The sequence below is a fragment of the Coturnix japonica genome, chromosome 5, assembly GCF_001577835.2.
Source record: "Coturnix japonica isolate 7356 chromosome 5, Coturnix japonica 2.1, whole genome shotgun sequence".
NCBI lineage: Eukaryota > Metazoa > Chordata > Aves > Galliformes > Phasianidae > Coturnix > Coturnix japonica.
The window spans coordinates 25,445,806-25,465,409 of record NC_029520.1 but is presented as its reverse complement, the minus strand read 5'-3'; the positions used below and the strand labels follow the sequence as shown (position 1 = coordinate 25,465,409).

The following is a 19,604-nucleotide window of genomic DNA, read 5'->3' as shown; positions in this document are numbered from 1 at the left end:
CCTCTTCTATAAGGCAGCCGGCAGCCAACCTGCCAGCACTCACTGACACTCGCTCATCTCCGAGCGCGGGGAGAGAGGGAGACAAAATACCTACCGGGAAAAACGGAGAGAGGGGGCAGTCCGCGCTTTGCAAACTATTCCATTTTTCTTCGCATCTTTCCCCACCCCCCTTCACAGTACTTAAAAAAAAAAACCAACAACAACAAAAAAAACCAACCCTGTAGCGATCCTAAAAGGCAAAACCCGAGCGCGGAGTTACTGGAAGAAGAAACCGGGGTTAAAAAGATTCCTCCTCTCTTCTTCATCATCATCAGCCATCACTCATTCACTACCTTGACATTCCCTGGCTTTGATTGACAGCTGGAGTGGCAAAAAGCCATGAGACACGACAGTTCGGTTCCATGTGGGCTGCTGACGGGCCGATCGTAACCCGCACGGTGGGGGCTTGACCGTGTGGTGTGTGTGTTTTTTTTTTTTTTTTTTTTTTTTTTTTTTTTTTGGGTCGTAGAGAAAGAAAACGAGGAAAAAAAGAGAGAGAAAGAAAAAGAAAAAGAGAGAGGAGAAAAAAAAAACAACAAGAAGAAATACACAGAAACTCATCGTGGTTGCTGGCTGGTTTTTTTTTGGTGCGTTCTCGTTGCTGGTGGTGGTATTTCCCCGTACCGGAGAATAGGAGAACTCTGTAAGTGGGTGGCAAAAAAAAAAAAAAAAAAAAAAAAAAAAAAAAAAAAAAAAAAGACTCTTCTTCACTCTAAATCACTTTTTCTTTTGCTGGACTGGGACACTGGGATATTAAATATACGGCACATCCAGGAGTTTATTGGAGCGCAGACTGATGGCGCAAAGGGTAGGTTTAAATCTCCAACCCTTACCTATAGATAAATCCTCCCTAAGAGGGGCCTGTCCGATTTGCTCTCCGCCGGTGCTGCTGCTGATGGCGGCCCCTGTTAGCCAACAGAGCCCGGGTGATCCCCGCGCTTGCCGTGCGTGTGCGTGAGTGCTGTGCGTGTGCCTCTCCTCGCGGTTGTTCCACGCTCGCTCGTCGCAGCCTTTCCCCGCAGCGCCGCTCCTCTCCCGGCTCCTCGCAGGGAAGCTGCCTCGGGAAGCGCTGCTGCCGGGTGTGCACATATACGGGCGTGGATATATGTGTGCATATAGAGCTGCCTTCTTTTTTTTTTTTTTTTTTTTTTTTTTTTTTTTGTCTCTGGCTTTGACAAGACAAGGGGAATTGCTGCTAAATAATGTTTCTGGTAACTTTCCGATTATTTCCCCCTTTACCTCCCGCCCCCTCCGATGCACCCTACCTCTGCTCTCCCCTTCCCGGCGCTGATTTATTTCTCGAGCCTCTTCGGATTCTGCTCCTTTATTCCTTCATATCGGGTTTTTTTCTCCTTCCTTCCTAACGCGGAGCGGCTCCGGCTTCTCCCCTCGCTTCCTTCCTTCCCCGCGACCCGGCCGGGCTGCCCCAGCCGCGGGCGGCCCCACACCCCGCACCCCAGCGCTCTCCCCTCTCTCTCCTTCTCGCACTCCGCGCCCCGCTCAGCCCCCCCGGCTCCGCTCCGGGCCGATCCCTCCGCACATTCCCTTCTCTCCGTTGCGGCTGTTCCCGGGCTGTTGTGCTCTACTGGCGCCTGGCCGGGCGCTCCACTCTCTTCTGACTTTTGTTGTTGTTGTTTGTTTGTTTTTTTATTCCCCCCCACCCCCCCGCCCCCCTTCCCCTCTTTCTCCCTCTCTCTTTCTTCCGGCCCGCGCTGACAGTACGATGAGCTGCCCCACTACGGCGGGATGGACGGCGTAGGGGTGCCGGCGTCCATGTACGGGGACCCGCACGCCCCCCGGCCGATCCCCCCGGTGCACCACCTCAACCATGGGCCGCCGCTACACGCCGGACAGCACTACGGCGCCCACGCCCCGCACCCCAACGTCATGCCGGCCAGCATGGGCTCCGCTGTCAACGACGCTCTGAAGCGGGACAAGGATGCGATCTACGGGTAGGCACAGCCGGGCCCGGGCCGGCAGCGGGAGGGCAGCGCGGGGCGGCGCCGGGGGAGCGCCCCGGGGCCGGAGGGGCGCGGAGGGGGGCGCGGGGCTAGGGCCGGTCTACGGTGGCAGCGCCCCGGGAGGCGGCTGCGGGGCACCGCTCAGGGAAGGCCCCGGGGGTGCTGCCCTGGTTGATTTTTTTCTGCCCCCTCCTTTTCTTTTTCTTTCTCTTCTTATTTTCTTTTCTTTCCTTTTCTTTTTTTTTTCTTCTTTTTTTCTTCTTTTCTTTTTTTCTTTTTCTTTTTCTTTTCTTTCTTTCTTTCTTTCTTTTTGTGTGTATGTGTGTGTGTGTGTGTGTGTGTGCGCGTGTGTGAGTTGGTTTTTTTTGTCTCGCTCTGAAGGCCCGGGCAGCACTTCAGGCTCGCGGTGTGCTGAGTTTGGGTGGAAGAAGCGTAGTGTTGGTGCTTTGCTCCGTGCCACAATACAGTGCTGTAGATAAAGGGTTGCTCCGAGCACGGGCTCCCTGAGAAGGGAGCAGTGAGAACTGGAGGCAGCGTGGAGCTCTGTGTGGAGCAGAGAAAGGGTGCGGGGAGGAATAGCAGTGCGGGGAGGAAGAGCAGTGCCGCCTCGTGAGCTGCCGGGGGGCACCGAGTACTCCCTTTTTGAAAGAAACCCCCATTTATCTCGAAGGAGAGAGTGCAGTGTGCGGCGGAGTGTGGGCCTTGTTCAGACCCAAAGAGGAGAGCACACCAGCCGCGTCCTCACGCTCAGCACGCAGATCAGATATTTTTTCCTGACTGCACCAACTATGGGAAAATATTTGGCGAAGCGCTGCCGCCCCCCGCCCCCTCCCCGCGCCCTGCTCGGACACCGCAGTTTGGCCCCGGGTGCTGCGAGGCCAGGGAACTTCAGTGCAGAGCTACTAGCAGGCCCCTTGCGAAAATAAAACCCCGTTCCGATCGGTTCGCAGTTTGCCTGCCCTCGGTGCGCCCTGTGGGTCATAGCTGGAGGGGAGGGCTGGGAGCTCCGTGTTTCGCGTTATTTTAAACCGCGGTGCAGAGAGCGAGATTCCCGGGAGAGGAGCGAGGCGCTGGGCTGGGTACTCTGTCCGCGGCTGCGGGGGCTGCACGGGGGATGCGTTGAGGCGTTCGCGGTTGCCGAAAGAAACAAAACCTCAAACCCGCAAAAACCGCGTTTTTATTTCCAAATGGGCTTCTGCCCGGCTCTGCCCGGACAGAGCGTGTCCGCGTGTCCGTGCGTGTCCGTGCGTTACCAAAATACTTGTTGATCAGAGCTCTTCTTCCCCCCTCTCCCCCACCCCCCACCCGCCCTTTGTGTGCCATTGCCCGGTAGGCACCCGCTGTTTCCCCTCCTCGCTCTGGTCTTTGAGAAGTGCGAGCTGGCGACCTGCACGCCCCGGGAGCCCGGCGTGGCCGGCGGGGACGTCTGCTCCTCCGACTCCTTCAACGAGGACATCGCCGTCTTCGCCAAGCAGGTCCGGCACCGCTTCCCCCGGGGCCCCCCGAGCCGCGAGGGGTTGGCCCCCGGCCCCTCGGTGGGGGCGGGAGGGGGCGGCGGGTGCCCTTCGGGCCGGGTCCTCACCCCGTGCCCGGTGGAAGGGGCCGTGGATGAGGATCGGGGGAAGGTTGCAAAGAGGGGATCCCTAGGGCCGGAGGAAGAAGCCTCAACCCACGCCGCTTTTCCTTCTTCTCGTAGGTCCGCGCTGAAAAACCACTTTTTTCTTCAAACCCAGAGTTGGACAATTTGGTAAGGCCTCACCCCTGTGCCCACCGCCCTCCTCCCGCCCCTAGTCCTGGGCAGCGCCCACCGACAGGGACAGGAGGCGGCAAGGCCAGGAGGGCTCCCCGCCTCCCCGAGGGGTTCCGAGGGCAGCGCTCGGGGCGAGCCCGGGCCAACGCTCCGGCCCTGGCGCGCCGCGAAGCCGGGCTTAGAAGCCACGGGAAGCCAAAGTGAAGGAAATAACTGCTTAAGAAGAGGGAGCTGGAGATATCTAGCGTAATTCTTTTGCTAATGTGAACGATTTCAATATTCAAAGTGCCTAAATCCTCTTGTAAAGAAGATGCCAAACTATTCATCTCCCCCCTCCCCTTTCTTCCCCGGGTGGTGGGGAGGGGGGTAGGGGGGTTGCGAGCGTGTGTTCGACCCTCCGCGGCCCCTCTGAGAGGGGAGGAAGAGGCTCTGCTTCTCTGGGACCGCGGGAACAAACACCCAGCCCCGCACCCCTAATCAATCAGATAGAAACAGAGTGCTAGGGATAAAGCTGATCCATATTGCTCAGGCGTGACGGAAGGGTTGAGATCCAGGGAATGACCGCTACCCTGACAACTCCCTCAGCCCCTTTAGGGTCTCATCCCCGAGCTCCTCTCTCCCACCTAACCCCCACTCCCAACTCTCTTGCAGATGATCCAAGCAATACAAGTACTAAGGTTCCACCTCCTGGAGTTAGAGAAGGTAAGAGGCACTGGGGTTGGTGCAGGCCGTCTCCTGTCCCTGCCCGGGACGGAGCGGACACACGGCCGGGAGAGGGGGAGCGCCGGGTGACACCATAACCTGTGCCACCGGAGCATGTGACACCGGCAGCCATGCCCAGCCCGGCCCGGCATTTTTTTGTTCTGTGTAATTTCAACCGAGTCATTACATCTATACATTATTAAACCCCTGACATCCTCCTTACCCCTTTTCTCGGCAGAAGCTCTTTTCCTGACTCGGAAGCACTATGTTTAACCAAAAGAGAAACGCAAGCCCTCCAGCTTCCCTCTCGCTCCGCCAGGAGCATTAACCCCAAACGAGCAGTAAATGTTTGGAGGAGGCAGGGGGCCCTGCAAGGCGCGGGAGGGGCTGTGCCCGCGCTGGGAGCGCCTTTCCCAGAGCCCTGCCAGATCTCCCCGGCCTGGCCGGGGCCATGGCCGAGCCCCACGGTCCTGAGCTCGTAGCCCGGGCCGGCCCGGAGGTACCGCCGGGCTGCGGCTCCCCTCTCTATGGGAGCTTCACACTGGGTTTGCCCCGCACACCGGTCTGAGCACACTGTCTCTCTCTCTGTAACTTGTTGCTGCGGCAAGTCTCAGGAGAATAATATGCGCTGCAACAATTTCTCTATTGTTTCCTTGCCTTCAACTATTGTGCCCCTTAATTAGAGTTACTCGTGGAGGAGCTCAGAGTGTTGTTCTTGCTCCCAAAAAGAGTTGCAATCCGATAGCTTGCCCTTACTGATGCTATCACTCCTGTTGCTGCTTTCAGGTTCACGAATTGTGCGATAACTTCTGCCATCGGTACATTAGTTGTTTGAAAGGAAAAATGCCAATAGACCTCGTTATCGATGAAAGGGATGGCAGCTCCAAGTCAGACCACGAGGAACTCTCAGGATCTTCCACAAATTTAGCTGACCATGTAAGTCTTTCTGATTTCTTCATGGCACTTTCTGAGACTTCTAAGTTGCTCAGAGTACATGGTCCCCGGTTTCATTGTTTGTGGCTGTTGTCTGCTGGTACTGTTTCCACCTTCAGTGAGTTCGGATCCCACCTTCAGGCTTTCCCTCTCGGTTTCTGAAGTTGTAAAAACGTGAAACTTTCCTTCTGTTTCCAACCGCGAGTTTGCAGTGATTGGTAAAGTTTGCTGGTCCGGGCGACTCGGGGAGGCAGCGGACTGCTTGGTGCAGTGCTCGGTGATTTTTTGTCCTTCTTTGCCAACTCTGTAGTAGATGCAGCAACACAGGAAAACAGAGAGAAGAAAGTTAGGGAGAAAGTTTGCTGCTCTCCTCCCCCCTCCCTCTGGCGGGGATGACAAGTGATGAGAATTATTGGCAATACTACATTGCATTAAAGAAGGGGGTTAGCATATGAGAGTTTCCAATGCTTGTGCTTTAGAGCAGCTTATTGTCAGAATATGGACTTATTGCCAAACGCCTGAAGCATCTTCATAATAAAAGACAGTAACCTTGATGAAGCAATTATTAACAATGTATTACAGAAAGCTGGAGAGAACGATGATGGAGTAACCGTAGGTTAGCGGTTGATTTTAACACTTGCGGAGTTGGTGAATTCGTGCTATGTGTGTAGGACTGAAGTTGGTGTGTGTGGTGAGCAGAGAGCCTTTGTTTTTCTGGGTTTGGGAGCAGCTCCGGTGACACTCAGAAACATGGAGAGGCAGAAAGACCTCGGGATGTGCAGGGAAAAATTGCAGCTGGTACCACAGAGAGGGAGTGGAGAGCTCTGGTTAAAAAGAGTGGGTGTGAACTCTGGTTTATTTATAGGAACGCATCCCTAGGGGGGAAAGGGGGTTTACGCAGTTTTAGATTCAATTGAACTCATAATCTAAATGATACAGTCTAATATTTTAGCGGTTGAAATATTAATTTAACACCCGGTGTGAAGTTAACCATGCTCTGCACAGGCGCCCGCCCTCATTTCCCTGCACGTTAAGCGGGGCAGCTCTCAGCCCAGGGAGAAGCAGATTTCCAGGAGCTTTTGTTTCCTTTGAAAACACGTTGTTTGTGTGTGCGTTTGGTAATTGCATTAGACCTGGACTGAAGCTGAATTGGCAGATAAAATAATCATAAATTCTCCTAGATGCCCCTCATTGTATTGCTTAGTTCCAGAGCCCTGGAAACATTTTTGGAGCCAAGCCTTAGCTTTCATTTTCTCATTTGCGTGAGGTAAACATTGCAGAACAAGATTTCTGTGATGCTGTGCATTTGAAATCTATTATTTTGAGGGGAAACAATATATACACAGCGGTCCCTGAAAGTTTCTCCGCTTGTCAGTTATCTCACATGTAGATAATAAAGTCTATGAGGCATGACACTGTTTCAAAAATATTTGTTTTATGGCATTTTAGAACCCTAAATGTGCGTGCATAAGTATTATGGGGGAGTAGGAGAAAAGAAATTAGGGTGAGTGGCACCTTGAAAACTATAGGGTCATTGTGTATAATTCAGAGCAATAGAAGAAAAAAAAGTCCATGTTTTTCCAGTACGGTTTCTTTACAAGAGTGTGTTTCAAGTGGAAGTGTAGAAATGGAGCATGCTTATGTTTATATTGAGGAGATTAGATAAACTAGCCTGTTTAGGGTTCTGGCAGATGGCGAATGCTCAAGCCAATTTGCAGTGCTCCATTATAATATTTAAATTCGCACACAATGATAGGACAGGGGTGGAGGGGGTTAGCGTTTTGATAATTTGATAACCATTATCTTCCCTAAGAAGAATCTCCTCTTATTTTTTTGTGGCCCAAAATGCAAACTCAAATAAATATGACAACCCATTTATCTTACACCCGTTAGGGTTTACCACTTCATTGGGTATTATAATTTAAAGCCTTTTATTTCCTGGAGATTTGAGCTATAACATTTTTACTTTAGCCCCCTGCTATTTGTTTTGAAAGGAAGCAATAATTTGTGCAACCAGAACACCAACTGGGAAATGAAGAGTTGTATCACATAGTTACATTTTATTCATGCGTTTTGGGAAATGTGTCTCCTTATTGGATTTTTTTTTTTTTTCTTTTAAATATATTAGCTTGTTTTCCCAACAAAACTTCAACACCCTTTTACAGCTTGGTCAAACTACTGTTTATGTACATGCTGGTGTTTACATTGTGCAAGGCTGCAGCAGGAAGAAATCTTTTATTTGTAAAGTAGGAAAAGCTTTAAAAATTGTTAATATAAACATGTTTGACTATCAAAAAGCATGCTATCATTTGTGAGCATCTACCTGAAAATGTGATAGTTCAAGCATGCAAATTTGTCCAATTTGACTCTCCAGGTTTATTTTTTCATTTGCTTTGATATGCATATTTAATATATAGCCCCGGGCTAGATCTCATTTGGTGAAAGTTGGTGCAGGGGTGATGATGAGCCACTTCAGAGGGACAGAGACAGCATGTTGTTTCCTCTGTTTTATGTATTGGCCCACTATTCTGATCCAGGGGTCTTCCCCTCATGGTTTTATTTGCACATGAAATACCAGGAGCAGCTCCGCTGATTGGCTATGAATAATGATGGCCAAAAAGCAGTGTAGTTGCATTTGTTGTGTGCCAAGGTTTCTCCTGCGGAGGTGACAGTTTGTGACAGCTGTTTGACACCCCAAAAATCCATACACCTCTGTTCTTATTAAGCGATATAAAACTACATCCTGTATGTGTTTTCTGTGCGTGCAAGGGCTGGCAACAGTGACAGTGGCAGAGCAGAACCGGCACCTAATGCAGCTCCCCTTTTTGTTCCTTGGCTAGACCTGAAAATGTGCCATAAGTAACAAAAAGAATAATGGCATTAGCTGATATTTACCATAGCACTTCAGCTGGGATGCTGAGATACAGTGCTTCCCCTTTCAAAATCTGCTTCTGTATTATTTATATAACTTAGCTGGAAACCAAAAGCAAAATCAACAAAGGAATGAACTCTTCAGAGGTATACCTGTGCTGGAAAGAGACATCTGTACACAGTTGTGCTGTATGTGTTTGGCAATAAATGCGTACATCGAATTCTGTTTTAGTGCGCTATTAACTGTTATGTAATACAGTAAGTGTAAGGGGTCCGGGGACTTGGTAGATCAAATAGTGCAGCTCTGGCCACAAGAAGCTGAAACTTTTGTTATTACTCAGCTGTGTTTAGTAAATATAACAGCCCATAATTAGTGTTTGAATTTTTAACACCCTCATATTTTTTTTATTGCTCTGAGGTATTAGCTGTAGATGGGAAGAAGGTAATTACAGCTATGCCCTGGCTGAACCAGATCAGTAAGGAAAGAAAAAAAGGAAAGAAACCTTTCCAGCTGCAGTTTGAGTCAAGTCTCCCAGCACAGACAATTTATTATTGTTCAATATAAACACGCTGCGCCCTATCCTGCATTCTGCATTCTGCCTAAAATATCTGCTGAGATTTCCAACAAATCCCATTTTTCTTTTCTTTCCAGCTATTTGAATCTGGGGGGGGGGAAAAAAAAAAAAGTGACACCTGTAAAATTTGGGGATTTAAACAACTTATTTTTCCCAGCATAAATTATAGTTTGTCCTTTAGTTATGTTTCTTTTGTACCTGGTCTCACCTGATGCCATACAATTCTTCCTTTAGCACAATCTACTTTGAAGCCTAGAAATTTTCCTGTAGAAATTTATGGCTCTCCTTCCCCTGGCTTTCATGGGGGCAGGATCCAGGCCTCAGTCTTCCTGATATTTGTTTATAAGTTATAGTCAATTTGCAGCTGAGAGGTAATAATATACAGATCATCATTCATAAAATATAATTAAAAATGGATAGAAATATACATATGTCTCATTTTTTATAAAAGGACTGTTGACAGGTCAGAAATCTGATGCCTTAGCTGTAGAAGAGAAATATTAGTCTGAGTATTAAACCTTTCAGCTCTCACATGAGGAGATACGTATATTTTGTCCTTTTGGACGTACAGACATTTTGTGTTTCTTTCACATTTCTTATTGAAGAATGGCCTGTGCAAATTTCTGACGTCTGCTTGCAGATGAGAAAAAATAAAAATCAGTTCCAGCTATATAATTAAACCTTTTGGTAGGGTCTGACTGAGGAAATTGCTGCTGGGCTGGTGCTGCGCTCCTCAGGCACGCAGCCATGGCAGACCTGGGTGGGAATGCTGAGCAGACCCCAGAGGTGCCCTTCCTGTCTGTAGTGGGTCAGAAGGGAAACCAAGGAGCTCACTGCAAAAAAGAAAAAGGGCAAACTTGTTTCTTTCATAACCGAATTCCTCAGTGCGTGGTTCAGGACTTAGGATGTCACTGTAGGCCTCTTGATCCTGAAGAATCGAGGAGCATCAGGAAGTTTCTGAGACAGTAGAGAACATCATGTATTTGCTCTTTTTGATGGGCAGCGCTAAGACTAGTTACCAGGCATCTCACAATCGAATATTTTAATTTTAATTTGGGTTCTCTCAATTTAAAATGACATTGTATTTCAACATCTACTTGATGCTGGTTTTCCCTCTTTGGTTTGAGTTGTCTATCATTCTAGATGCAGTGTAGCCACACAGAATGACGTAAAAGGACAATTAAAAAAAACAACAAAAACCTGATTTTTCAAGTCTCACTTCTTTACTGACAGGTGGATTATATGTCTGATTTCAATCTGAACTGAAAAATACAAAGCATGTAGTTTTAAGAGCGTTGCTACATTCTAGGAGTGTCAAAAATTCCTCTAGACAACTTTACTCAAATGTGAAGCCAAGGGGCAAGAATGTCAAAATTAAATATTGTACACATGTAGATATGTACAGAAATATCTGATGGAACATGACACTTTCTGTTTTGTTTCACTTGTGCAATTCACACACAATTTAGTTATTAAATCACAGTGAATATGCACCTGTAGGAAAACATACCTTGTTAAAAAAAAAAACCAAAAAAACAAGAAAACATATGCAATTAGAGTTTTCCATGGCTCATTTACTTATTGAAAGTTCCTTTATGTAATAAGTCTATATCTGCCTCGTTCCATGGCAGTATCTAAGATATCATCCTGTACATCTGAAACACACACGCAAGTGTGCACACACAAATGCAGATGTATGTATGCATAGGGGTTCTTACACCTGGTATAGCATGCCATCTTTGGATACACTGTGGTGCACAGAGACAGATTTTTGTGGTATTGGTCACACCAGTAATTCCACTGTGTTTACAGGTGTTGCTTGTAAGAACAAGGTGAGCAGGATTTGGATTGTATTTAGAAAGGAAAATGCCACCCATGTCAGAAGTTTTGTTCAGGTTTGTGTTTGAAAAATTAATTTACAAGAGCAACCTCTAGACCTTTGATTCCACCTCTGCTAACAGAGTCCTACAGCTATTGCAGTTTCTTTTAGGAAAGCAAGTCATGCTTTATTTGTTCACACGAGATAAATGGTTTTGTCCATTTCATCTGATAAAATTTAAGGCCCTGATCCCGTCATGGCTGTGTACTCCAAATGCTGGTTAACGTCTGTGAGTCAAATCCTGCTCAGCGTACTCACATGGATATCAGCTGGTCTGATTGATCTGGCTTCCCAGTTACAAATAAGAAGCAAATTCCTTATGGTTAATTGAGTCTTTAATATTGCTATAAAAAACACTGTGAGATCAGAATCAGCCCCAGAGGGACTACGTACACTCAAAAAATTTTCCAGACTTTGCCCAGTGGTAATTCTGGGCATGCATAATAACAATTGCAATTTGGCTGAAGGTTGTCCTCTACCAAATCTGTTACAACACCACTATTCGAGAAAACCTGCAGCAATTAAAAAACTCTTACAGTTTCTAGCAGATCTGCAGCATTGACTAAAGAGTAGTGCATCAGATTTGCTCTGTATACCAAGAGACTCTTATCCTTTCTGCTGTTCCTTTCTAGATTTAGCAAAATTCAACAATGCTGCTATATCAATTTTATTTTATTTTATTTTTTTTTAAACTTTCAAGGGAAAAAACACTGTTGAAATTGTGTTTTCTAGGGAAAGCTGTGCGTGTAAATGAGAAACAGTGGATAGCAGAGGAGTGATCTCCTGTGGCCCTGCTAGTACAAGCTTTTCCCATATTGTCTCCTGCTTTTATATTAATTACAACTTGCATTATCAGCTGTGAGTCTGTAGCCCAGCAAATAGAAAATACTGCCCCTGGAGACCTAGCTTCTTGTATCTATTTTCCATCTCCTTCTATTGTGCTCTGCTCAGTATTCACTGCTTTTCTCCTGGTAACACTGCTCTTTAACACAATTAGGTAAGAGCAAGAGGAGCACCATATTTGACTCCCAGTTATTAAAACTACTGGGAATAGATATGTATGTGCTGTTTACCTTCCGTGGTACATGTCATTAGTTTAGGTCATGTGTGTGAACATTTAATCATGTGCAGGCAAACACAAAACAGGTGATTGCATTTTAGCAGGTATCATCCATTCTCTTTGTCACATTTCTGTAAAGTAAATTACTAAAACTTGCAGAAAGATATGAGAAGCTATGCATACAGTTTATATAATTCAGGGTACCTATTTGTTTTTCTATTCTTTACAATGCAATAACTTCATACAAATTTCATGGAAAAAATGAAATAGAAAATTAGAATTATTATCGGAAGGCTTTGTATCAGGATGGATCTCTCCAAACTATACTAATAAAGTGCTTCTAGTGAAGCACACTTTAGGTCTGTCATTGTTTCTTTTGCTTTGTTTTCTTGATGATGAAGGCGTACGTATAAATACTAACAATCAGGCATTTGGCCAGGAAGTTTTCTTGAAGGGATGCAAAGTTGGAAACAGTCTGGGGCAAGAAAGAAACTGCACAATGATTCTAGTCCAATAAAAAAGAATGCTGTCATTTTTATGAGGCTGTAAACTCCACCCCAAGAGTTATTCACCATTTTTTAAAATAAAACTAAGCGTAAAACGAAGCGTAGCTGCTTCCCTTGCTTTTAGACTCTTCCAAAATTCTACCATTGCCTCTTGTAAATACTCCATCTAACTATTTCTGTTCTTCAAGAAAATTTTGCCAAATTGCTTCCTCAATAAAACTATGTCACAAAAAAATACACTGAATTTCCAATCAGTCCACCCTGTCCTTCCAAAACTGAATGTACAAACTGAGGTCAGGAACAACTCAGCCTGGTAGGGACAGCAAAAGTTTTCAACTTCAGCAAATCTTATTTACAGAGTCTTTCCAAATCACCACATTTTTGAAACAGAAAGGCTGGTCTAAGCTTTTGAAATACTCTATGATAGGTTTTGGATGGCATTTGCCTTAAAACATAACTGAGGTGTTACCAGTTAATTATTGTAATTTTCTTATGTGTGATAAGGAGCTCCAACAGCAGCCAGCTTAAAAGAGCCTGCAGTGCATAAAATTAACATAACTCACTGTGTTCCCTGAAAAGTTAAGCCTAGGTGAACATGTTGCAATTATTACATTTTCTAAAAGAAGGTTCCAGCCTGGTGTTGTTGGAGGGCTAAACTCATGCTATGCTATTGTTTCTTTTCTTTTTCATGTATTTCTTCTAGCTCTTTATCTGATTACCATCCGGCAAACAGCTGACGCTAAGAGGCTGCAGAGGGCTGAAGAGCTCCTGTCTGCTGTTTGCCTTCAGCTTGAAGCTATTTGAGTGGCTTCCTAACTCAGAGATAAAAAGAGAAGCTCATAGGCACAACTGTGTTTTAATTGAAGCTGCAAAGAGACTTACACAGTTTTTGCATTTTATTTCCATCTGAACTTTTCGGTAACCTTTTTTTCAACTGTGATTTTTTCATTATTTTTAAATAACATCTGGGCTTCCTGAACTTTCAAGCCTGATGCGGTTCTTTTTCTGTATCTTCCCACCTGATTCTGTAAAATTACGGTAATTTTTTTTTTTTGTATTTTTTGAAATGAAATTGTAGGGGCTTACAGCATTATGAGTTATTCTAGGGGCCTAATTAATTTAACAACAACAAGGAATATAAAATCCCACTGTGGTTATTACCATTTTTCTGTTGTGGGTCTGTGTGAGAAAAGGAGATTGGTCTCACAGGTTTTGGAAGGGTGGTGGTTTTGAACTGTAAATGCTATTGCGCTGTCAATTGTGCTGATAGGTGAGGTGAGTTTAAGATCATGGACTGTCATCTGATCTACTTATATCTTCCTGCTGTGGAGCCCCATACGTGCATGCATGTGTGTGTTTGTGTAGGGTGAAGGGGGATTTGGATCCTTCTCACCCTTTGGTCACCTAGAGCTTTATTCAGAGCCTTTTGAAGTCATAGGCTCTTCCCTTTGTCTCTGCTGTGATCTGGGTCAGGCCCATTAGATTTATGTTACTGGGTTTTGCAGCAAGACGTTATTTGGCAGTTGTATTTTATGTTGCTATAGAGCATGTGGTACTAATCAGTACTAGGAGATTACTTTGAGATGTTTCATTATATATTTGGGGAGCTGATTCCAATCACACTTACACTGAATTTTACAATGGCTAAATCAGATGATTTTAGGGAACTTATTCCTATTACACACTGGGGTAGATGAGGTCAGAATTGGTCCCACTCAAAGAATTTAACAAATCTAGTCATTTGCTGTTTTCAGGCTTTCCTCATGTTTTAACAGCCCAATGTTATTTCATAAGGCACTGTTTGTATGTAGTCAAACCTAACAAACAATTTTTTTATTTTTTATTTATTTATATTTTTTTTTGAGGGGGTGGGGAGAGTAGTTTTTGGAGGTTGAAAGAAGATTTGTTTTTTGCTTTGGTTTTGGATTATTATAGCATGCTTGATTTAAGTTGTCACATGCAGGTGACAAGTAATGCAGGTCCAGCCCCTAGTCTGATCTGTTTCATGTGTTCTTGCTCTCCTTTTCTGCCAGAGGAAATTCCATCTCTTGCCTGCCTTCATGTGGTGCTGATAAAGCTCTTCCTGTACAGTAGAATTCCTGTTTTCCTTTAAGCAACAGCAGGGTATTGGGAATGATCAGGAAAGGGGAGGAGGACAGGAGGAGAATACACTCAACAAAGTAGTGCTAAACTGTAACATTAACTTTTCCTCACTTATCCCTTTAAATAGTAGCTCCTCACTTCAGGAAAGCCAATACTCAATAAATTAGAAAGCTATCATTAATGATGTAACTAAAGTATAGCGGTTGAGGAGTTACTTAGCCAAGTTTTACAAATTCCATACGTCTGTCTTCTGTGTTCTCTTTTGTCGTGTTTTATGCATAGTAATATGGAAAAAAAATACATAAAAATCACTATACGTGTTATTTTAGGTAATTACCTGGTGGTTATTCTTGACAATGCTTGTAAGCGAACTGTTAGAGTGATACAGCTAGGAAGTCTTTTGAAATGTGTCACATCAATGTGGTGGTTGGGGGTGAGGAAGCATCTTCATGTTATAATGCATTTCAGAAGCAGCTTCCTTTTTTTCCCCTGCATTTTTGTATTTGCCTCAAGGTTTTTCCACCACGCAGACCAGTGAGAGAGAGGATAGTGTGGGAGGGCATGTCCCTCTCTCATACACATTCTCTACTTGAAAACAGTTTCCCTCCTCTTCCTCTCCCCTCCCATCTCTCATCAGTCTGGAAAAACAAAGTGAGGAGAGATAGTTTACATGCCAACTGCCCTGATGTGAACACTCAGTACCATAAACTGTGCAGGTTGGTTGGTGTTCTCCTCCAAGCCCCCCTGTTGCTTATTAAGGAATGTACATATAAATGTGTATATGTTATTATTTTGTTTCTTTTTTTTTTTTTTAAAAAAAAAAAGTCCTTTATTTTACTAAATAAATTTTTGTACCTCCTCTGTTTGTCTTTGCTGTAGAATTATTACACTGTGCAAACAGTATCAGTGTTTGGCACATTTCACAAATGCTAATGTGTATACTTTTTCCCCTCTCCTCCCCTCTTCTCCTGGTTTTCTTTCTGTTCTTCATTTGCTGTTGGAATGGGAACTGTGGAAAAAATTCCTTGGCACTCTGACACCAGAATCCTTCATCTTGGAGAGACCACGATGATGCAACCTCAACGCACTCAGCAGGCACACCGGGGCCCTCCAGTGGGGGCCATGCTTCCCAGAGTGGAGACAACAGCAGTGAGCAAGGTAAAAGGTCAAACTTTTTCCCTGTGCAAAGTAGGCATGACTAAAATAACCTCAGCTTTTTTATTATATCAGTCCATCTGCCTTAGAGTAAACATGGAGTGGCAGACTTGCAGTATAATCAGCTGTAACTTAGGGAGATGGTATTTCCTTTTCTTAACCCACTTAGCTGTATTTTATTATTATTTCAAAGAGAAATATCTAATCTTCAAACAAGCTTTGTAATAACAATTGATTAGTTCTGCCAATTCCTTTACAAATTTGGTTATCTACAGTTTATTTTTGTGTGGTGTAAGTAAATATAATGACAGACATACTCCCCAGCTGTGTTGCAGTAGTGTGAGCTGGGTTGTAAAGAGAGAATTTAACCTGTAGCTTTAGCTGGGGAAAAGTTTCCTGTATGATGTTATCAAGCTGCTAACTTGAAGTAGGTACAAACTCAAACTGGACAGAAAATGTTTCCTGTAATGTTTATTCGTACAGACTCATGTCTGCATCTGAATGGTAAATGGAGATGTACCTGAACTGCAAAACATTTGTTGTGTCTGCAATGAATCCCTCTCCAGTGTTCAGGGGATTTGATTATTATTTTAGGACTTTTTGTTTTATTTCCTACTGCCTTGCACCTTGTGTGTGGTCATCTGCATCCATGCTGAGTAAGTGTCAAAAGCTGTCATCTTGATATGATAGTGTTTTACACTTGCCTGTTAGAAGCATTAGTGGCTCCAGCAGGTGTGAGACTCAAGCCTTAAGCACTAAAGAGTGGGGTAAAGATGGACTACTGCCACCCATGGACTCTGGCTCAGAATGAGCTTGTAGTGGGATCCTCACTTGTTTTTCTTTGCTGTCATGCTAAGCCTCAGCTAACAAATATGACACTACCTTTACAAGGCCTTATGACTTGCTCCCTGCACCTGTCACATTTTGCCAGTGCTATTTCCCTCACTCGGTGGTCATGCATATGCCATGTAGCCAGGTGACAGACGTGTGATCCTGCTAGCTGTGTGGGAGGACCAGAATGGAATGGCCTTCAGGGCTGCATGCCTTGTGTTGCAGGGGCTCTCATGTGGTTCATGCTATGCCTCGATGGCTACACTGCTGCACCATTTTACCTTCCTCATGAGGCTGCTGTGTGGCAGGGAGATGCTCAGTCTCCCTCACAACCTGGTGTCTCAAGTGCAACCTGTGACATTTGTGTCTCATGTGGCAGATTGGGTTTGTCTCCTATGTGTACATCTTGCTTGTGTACTACTGCTGATAGAAGCAGTGATGGCACAGGGTGTGATCTTTGTCCAGTGTGAGTTGTTTGGGATGTGTCCTTTGCGGCTGATCTGGAGCTGCACAAGGCCCAACATGAACTCATTGTTCAGTGACTTGTGCAAAGGGAAGCCTGACTGCTGAATGGCAAAACAGTGTTATGCCTACTGGCTGGCCACAGCCTTTACTGATTGTGAAATGCTTAAACTGTGTCTTGTTAAGATTTGAGATGGCAAGAGATCACATATACTTAAAAAAAAATAGATCCTCTGAGTCATCTGTGACTGTGTTAATTCTGATAGTAGGTAAGAAATTTGCTTACACCTGTATCTCTGCTCTATCGAGGAGCCCCTTATAAATTAGGAGTGCTTCTCCAAGCCATGCTTGATGAAACAGATCCCCTGTACTGACATCCAAGGATCTTGCATTTCAGTAACTATCTGATTCTTCACCATGCAAATTGAGGTGCTGGAGGAATATTTCTATGCATGAAGGGAAAAGTAGCTGGTTACAACTCTGTGAGCTTTCTACTGAGAATGGACATTTCTGGCAGTATATGTGACTTAAACAAACCTGTTACGCTTATGTCTGCAGAAGATGAACAGTTGCTGAAGGGCCAAATCCATCACCAGTGTTGCCTGGCCTAGCAAAGTGAAACATTGCTCATGCACTTCCCTTTGTACTCGGTTGGGCCTTTTAAAAGGAAGCAGTCGTCCAGTGGCAAATCAGCATTCCTCTCAGCTGCTGGCAGCTGAAAGATGTATGATCGTACAGTGCAGGAAAAATTCCCATTGGAGACAGCTTTGGATTGCTCTCCCCCCTGAACCCTGGGAAAGATTAGAAAGAGGGAGGTCTGGTGCAGAAATCTGCATTGAATTTTCTGTATGCTTCTTAGAGGGGGCAGGGTCTGCTTTACCACTGAAACAGCAGTGAATCTGTCCCAAACACTTCTAAGTGTAGTGGAATGCCCTTTGGAGTTGTTCTGGAACAGCTACCTGTTTAGGTCAGCCTGGTTTCCCTGCAGTTTTGTTGAGGCCTTCCTCAAATGTTGTATTTGACTTGTCCCAAAGGGTTTCTTGGGAAGGGAGACTTGTTACAGAGCCTTAGGTTACATTAGCAACCTCTGGGCTCTTCTACTGATACGTGGTGGCAGCAGCGATTGATTCAGACTAGACCCAGTCTATTTAGGCTCCTGGGAGCTCTCCCTCCATGTGTCTCATCTTTTTCCTTAAGTTTATGATGTGCGTGTAGCTTGTGATTTTTAGAAGGAAGTGAGATGGGTGAGTGATGACGTTTTTTACAGACTTTCTCTGCATGAGGTAGTTATATTTACTATATAAAATAATACATACATAATTCCCAAAGCTGGAACCAAAACAGCTGTAGTCATTTTGGTGGTTTATGGAGGACAATCTCTTGATGACAATTCATGTCTGCATTTTTGGCACCAAAAGGGTTAATCTAGTCAATGTTTGATATTAGATGCACAGGCACTGAAAGGGTTAAGGAAAAGGCCTTCGGGCAGTAAATGTTGAAAGATTATCCTAATTTTATTAGCAGCAAATGTCTATGTTGTTCTTAACATGTCACCTCACTTGTTCAACGGAAAACTAAGCTATATAACATATTGATCATCTAACAAACCTAAGTACTAGTGACCTGTAATCTACCAAGCATTTATTGACTTTATCCTGGTTCAGATCCACAAATGCAGATCAATGCCATCTAACACCATTTTAGAGATCAGTAATTATGTAGCAGGTCTGATTCTTTTTTTTTTTTTTTCCTCCTGTGCTGGAAAGAGAGAGTTAAATAGACCAATAATAAAAATAAAGTACTCTAAACATCTTACAAAGGAGAAAAAGGAGAAGCTGATTTAATGGTCTAATGAGGCCATCTTCCAGAGACTTGTTTTGTGTAGGGCTTGCTTTGACCTTTCGCTTTGCTCAGGAGCCCAACGCTTCATTTTTCACATTCTTGCAATTACGTTAACGCTTCAAGCATTTCTGACTCCAAGTCAGCTAGCAACACCAGGCATAACTCAACACTGTGAGTTTTTCTCCTCTCTGTAGATTCATTAACAGGTCACTGGGGTCCCAACTGAAATTTAAAACTGACTGGTTCTGTTGGGTTAGCTGAGTTATAGCAAGGGAGATGGCAGGAAAGGGGCTGAGAGAAGGGGAGAGGAGAGAGAAGACTCTGGGGTTTCTGTTGGGGAATATATGTGTGAAAACCTAAGCAGAAGATTAAAAGGTGTGTGCAGCTTTATCATCCACCCTTTTATTTGGAGGGGAAGAAAACAGATCTGAAAGTCTTTTGGGGTATTTTCTGGATTCTTTGAAGACAAAAGGTTTTTTTTTGTTTATTTGTTTTTTGTTATTGTTTTATTTTCTTAAGCTACTGCCTTTACACACAAGGATAAATGACTTCTACAGTTGTGCATCAGTTTGTACTACAGTGATGGATATGATGCTTCCAGACTTTAATTCCTATTTAATCTCTTTATGGGATATTTCAAATAATGAATTTGGCAGATTATGCATGAAGAGTGAGAAATAAATCTTTCTAAGGTTTAAAAACATGTGGTCTACAGGAAAGCACCAGGGAACAGTTTCAGTTTTGTATTTTATTATACCAGGATTTTATACTTGATTTGTCACATTCTTAGTTTGGTCAGTGAAAGGGCCTGATCTGGAGATGTCAGATGAGGGGCTGGAGTTTTTCAGGACCTTTTGGGAAGTTCAGTGCCTTTTAGGATTAGGCCTGGGGTGATAAACTTGTCTTCTTACTTATGGTCAAGAAGCTGTTTCTAG

At 44.5% G+C, this 19,604-nt stretch overlaps 1 protein-coding gene across 4 annotated transcripts in view; it reads left to right on the top strand.

Annotated features, from left to right (window-relative positions):
• Positions 1 to 537: 537 nt before the first annotated feature.
• Positions 538 to 19,604, top strand: part of LOC107314966 (homeobox protein Meis2) — a 50,448-nt gene continuing 31,381 nt past the window's right edge. Inside the window, exons 1-7 of one of the 4 annotated variants that reach the window (XM_015864868.2) lie at positions 538 to 847; positions 1,759 to 1,991; positions 3,334 to 3,475; positions 3,697 to 3,747; positions 4,402 to 4,452; positions 5,239 to 5,388; positions 15,423 to 15,537. In XM_015864868.2, coding sequence (XP_015720354.1) covers positions 836 to 847; positions 1,759 to 1,991; positions 3,334 to 3,475; positions 3,697 to 3,747; positions 4,402 to 4,452; positions 5,239 to 5,388; positions 15,423 to 15,537 — 754 coding nt within the window. In that variant the 5' untranslated portion in view covers positions 538 to 835. Of the gene's footprint in view, positions 848 to 1,169; positions 1,251 to 1,758; positions 1,992 to 3,333; positions 3,476 to 3,696; positions 3,748 to 4,401; positions 4,453 to 5,238; positions 5,389 to 15,422; positions 15,538 to 19,604 lie in introns of those variants that run through there. The other 3 variants (XM_015864870.2, XM_015864869.2, XM_015864871.2) reach the window with 3 other exon arrangements.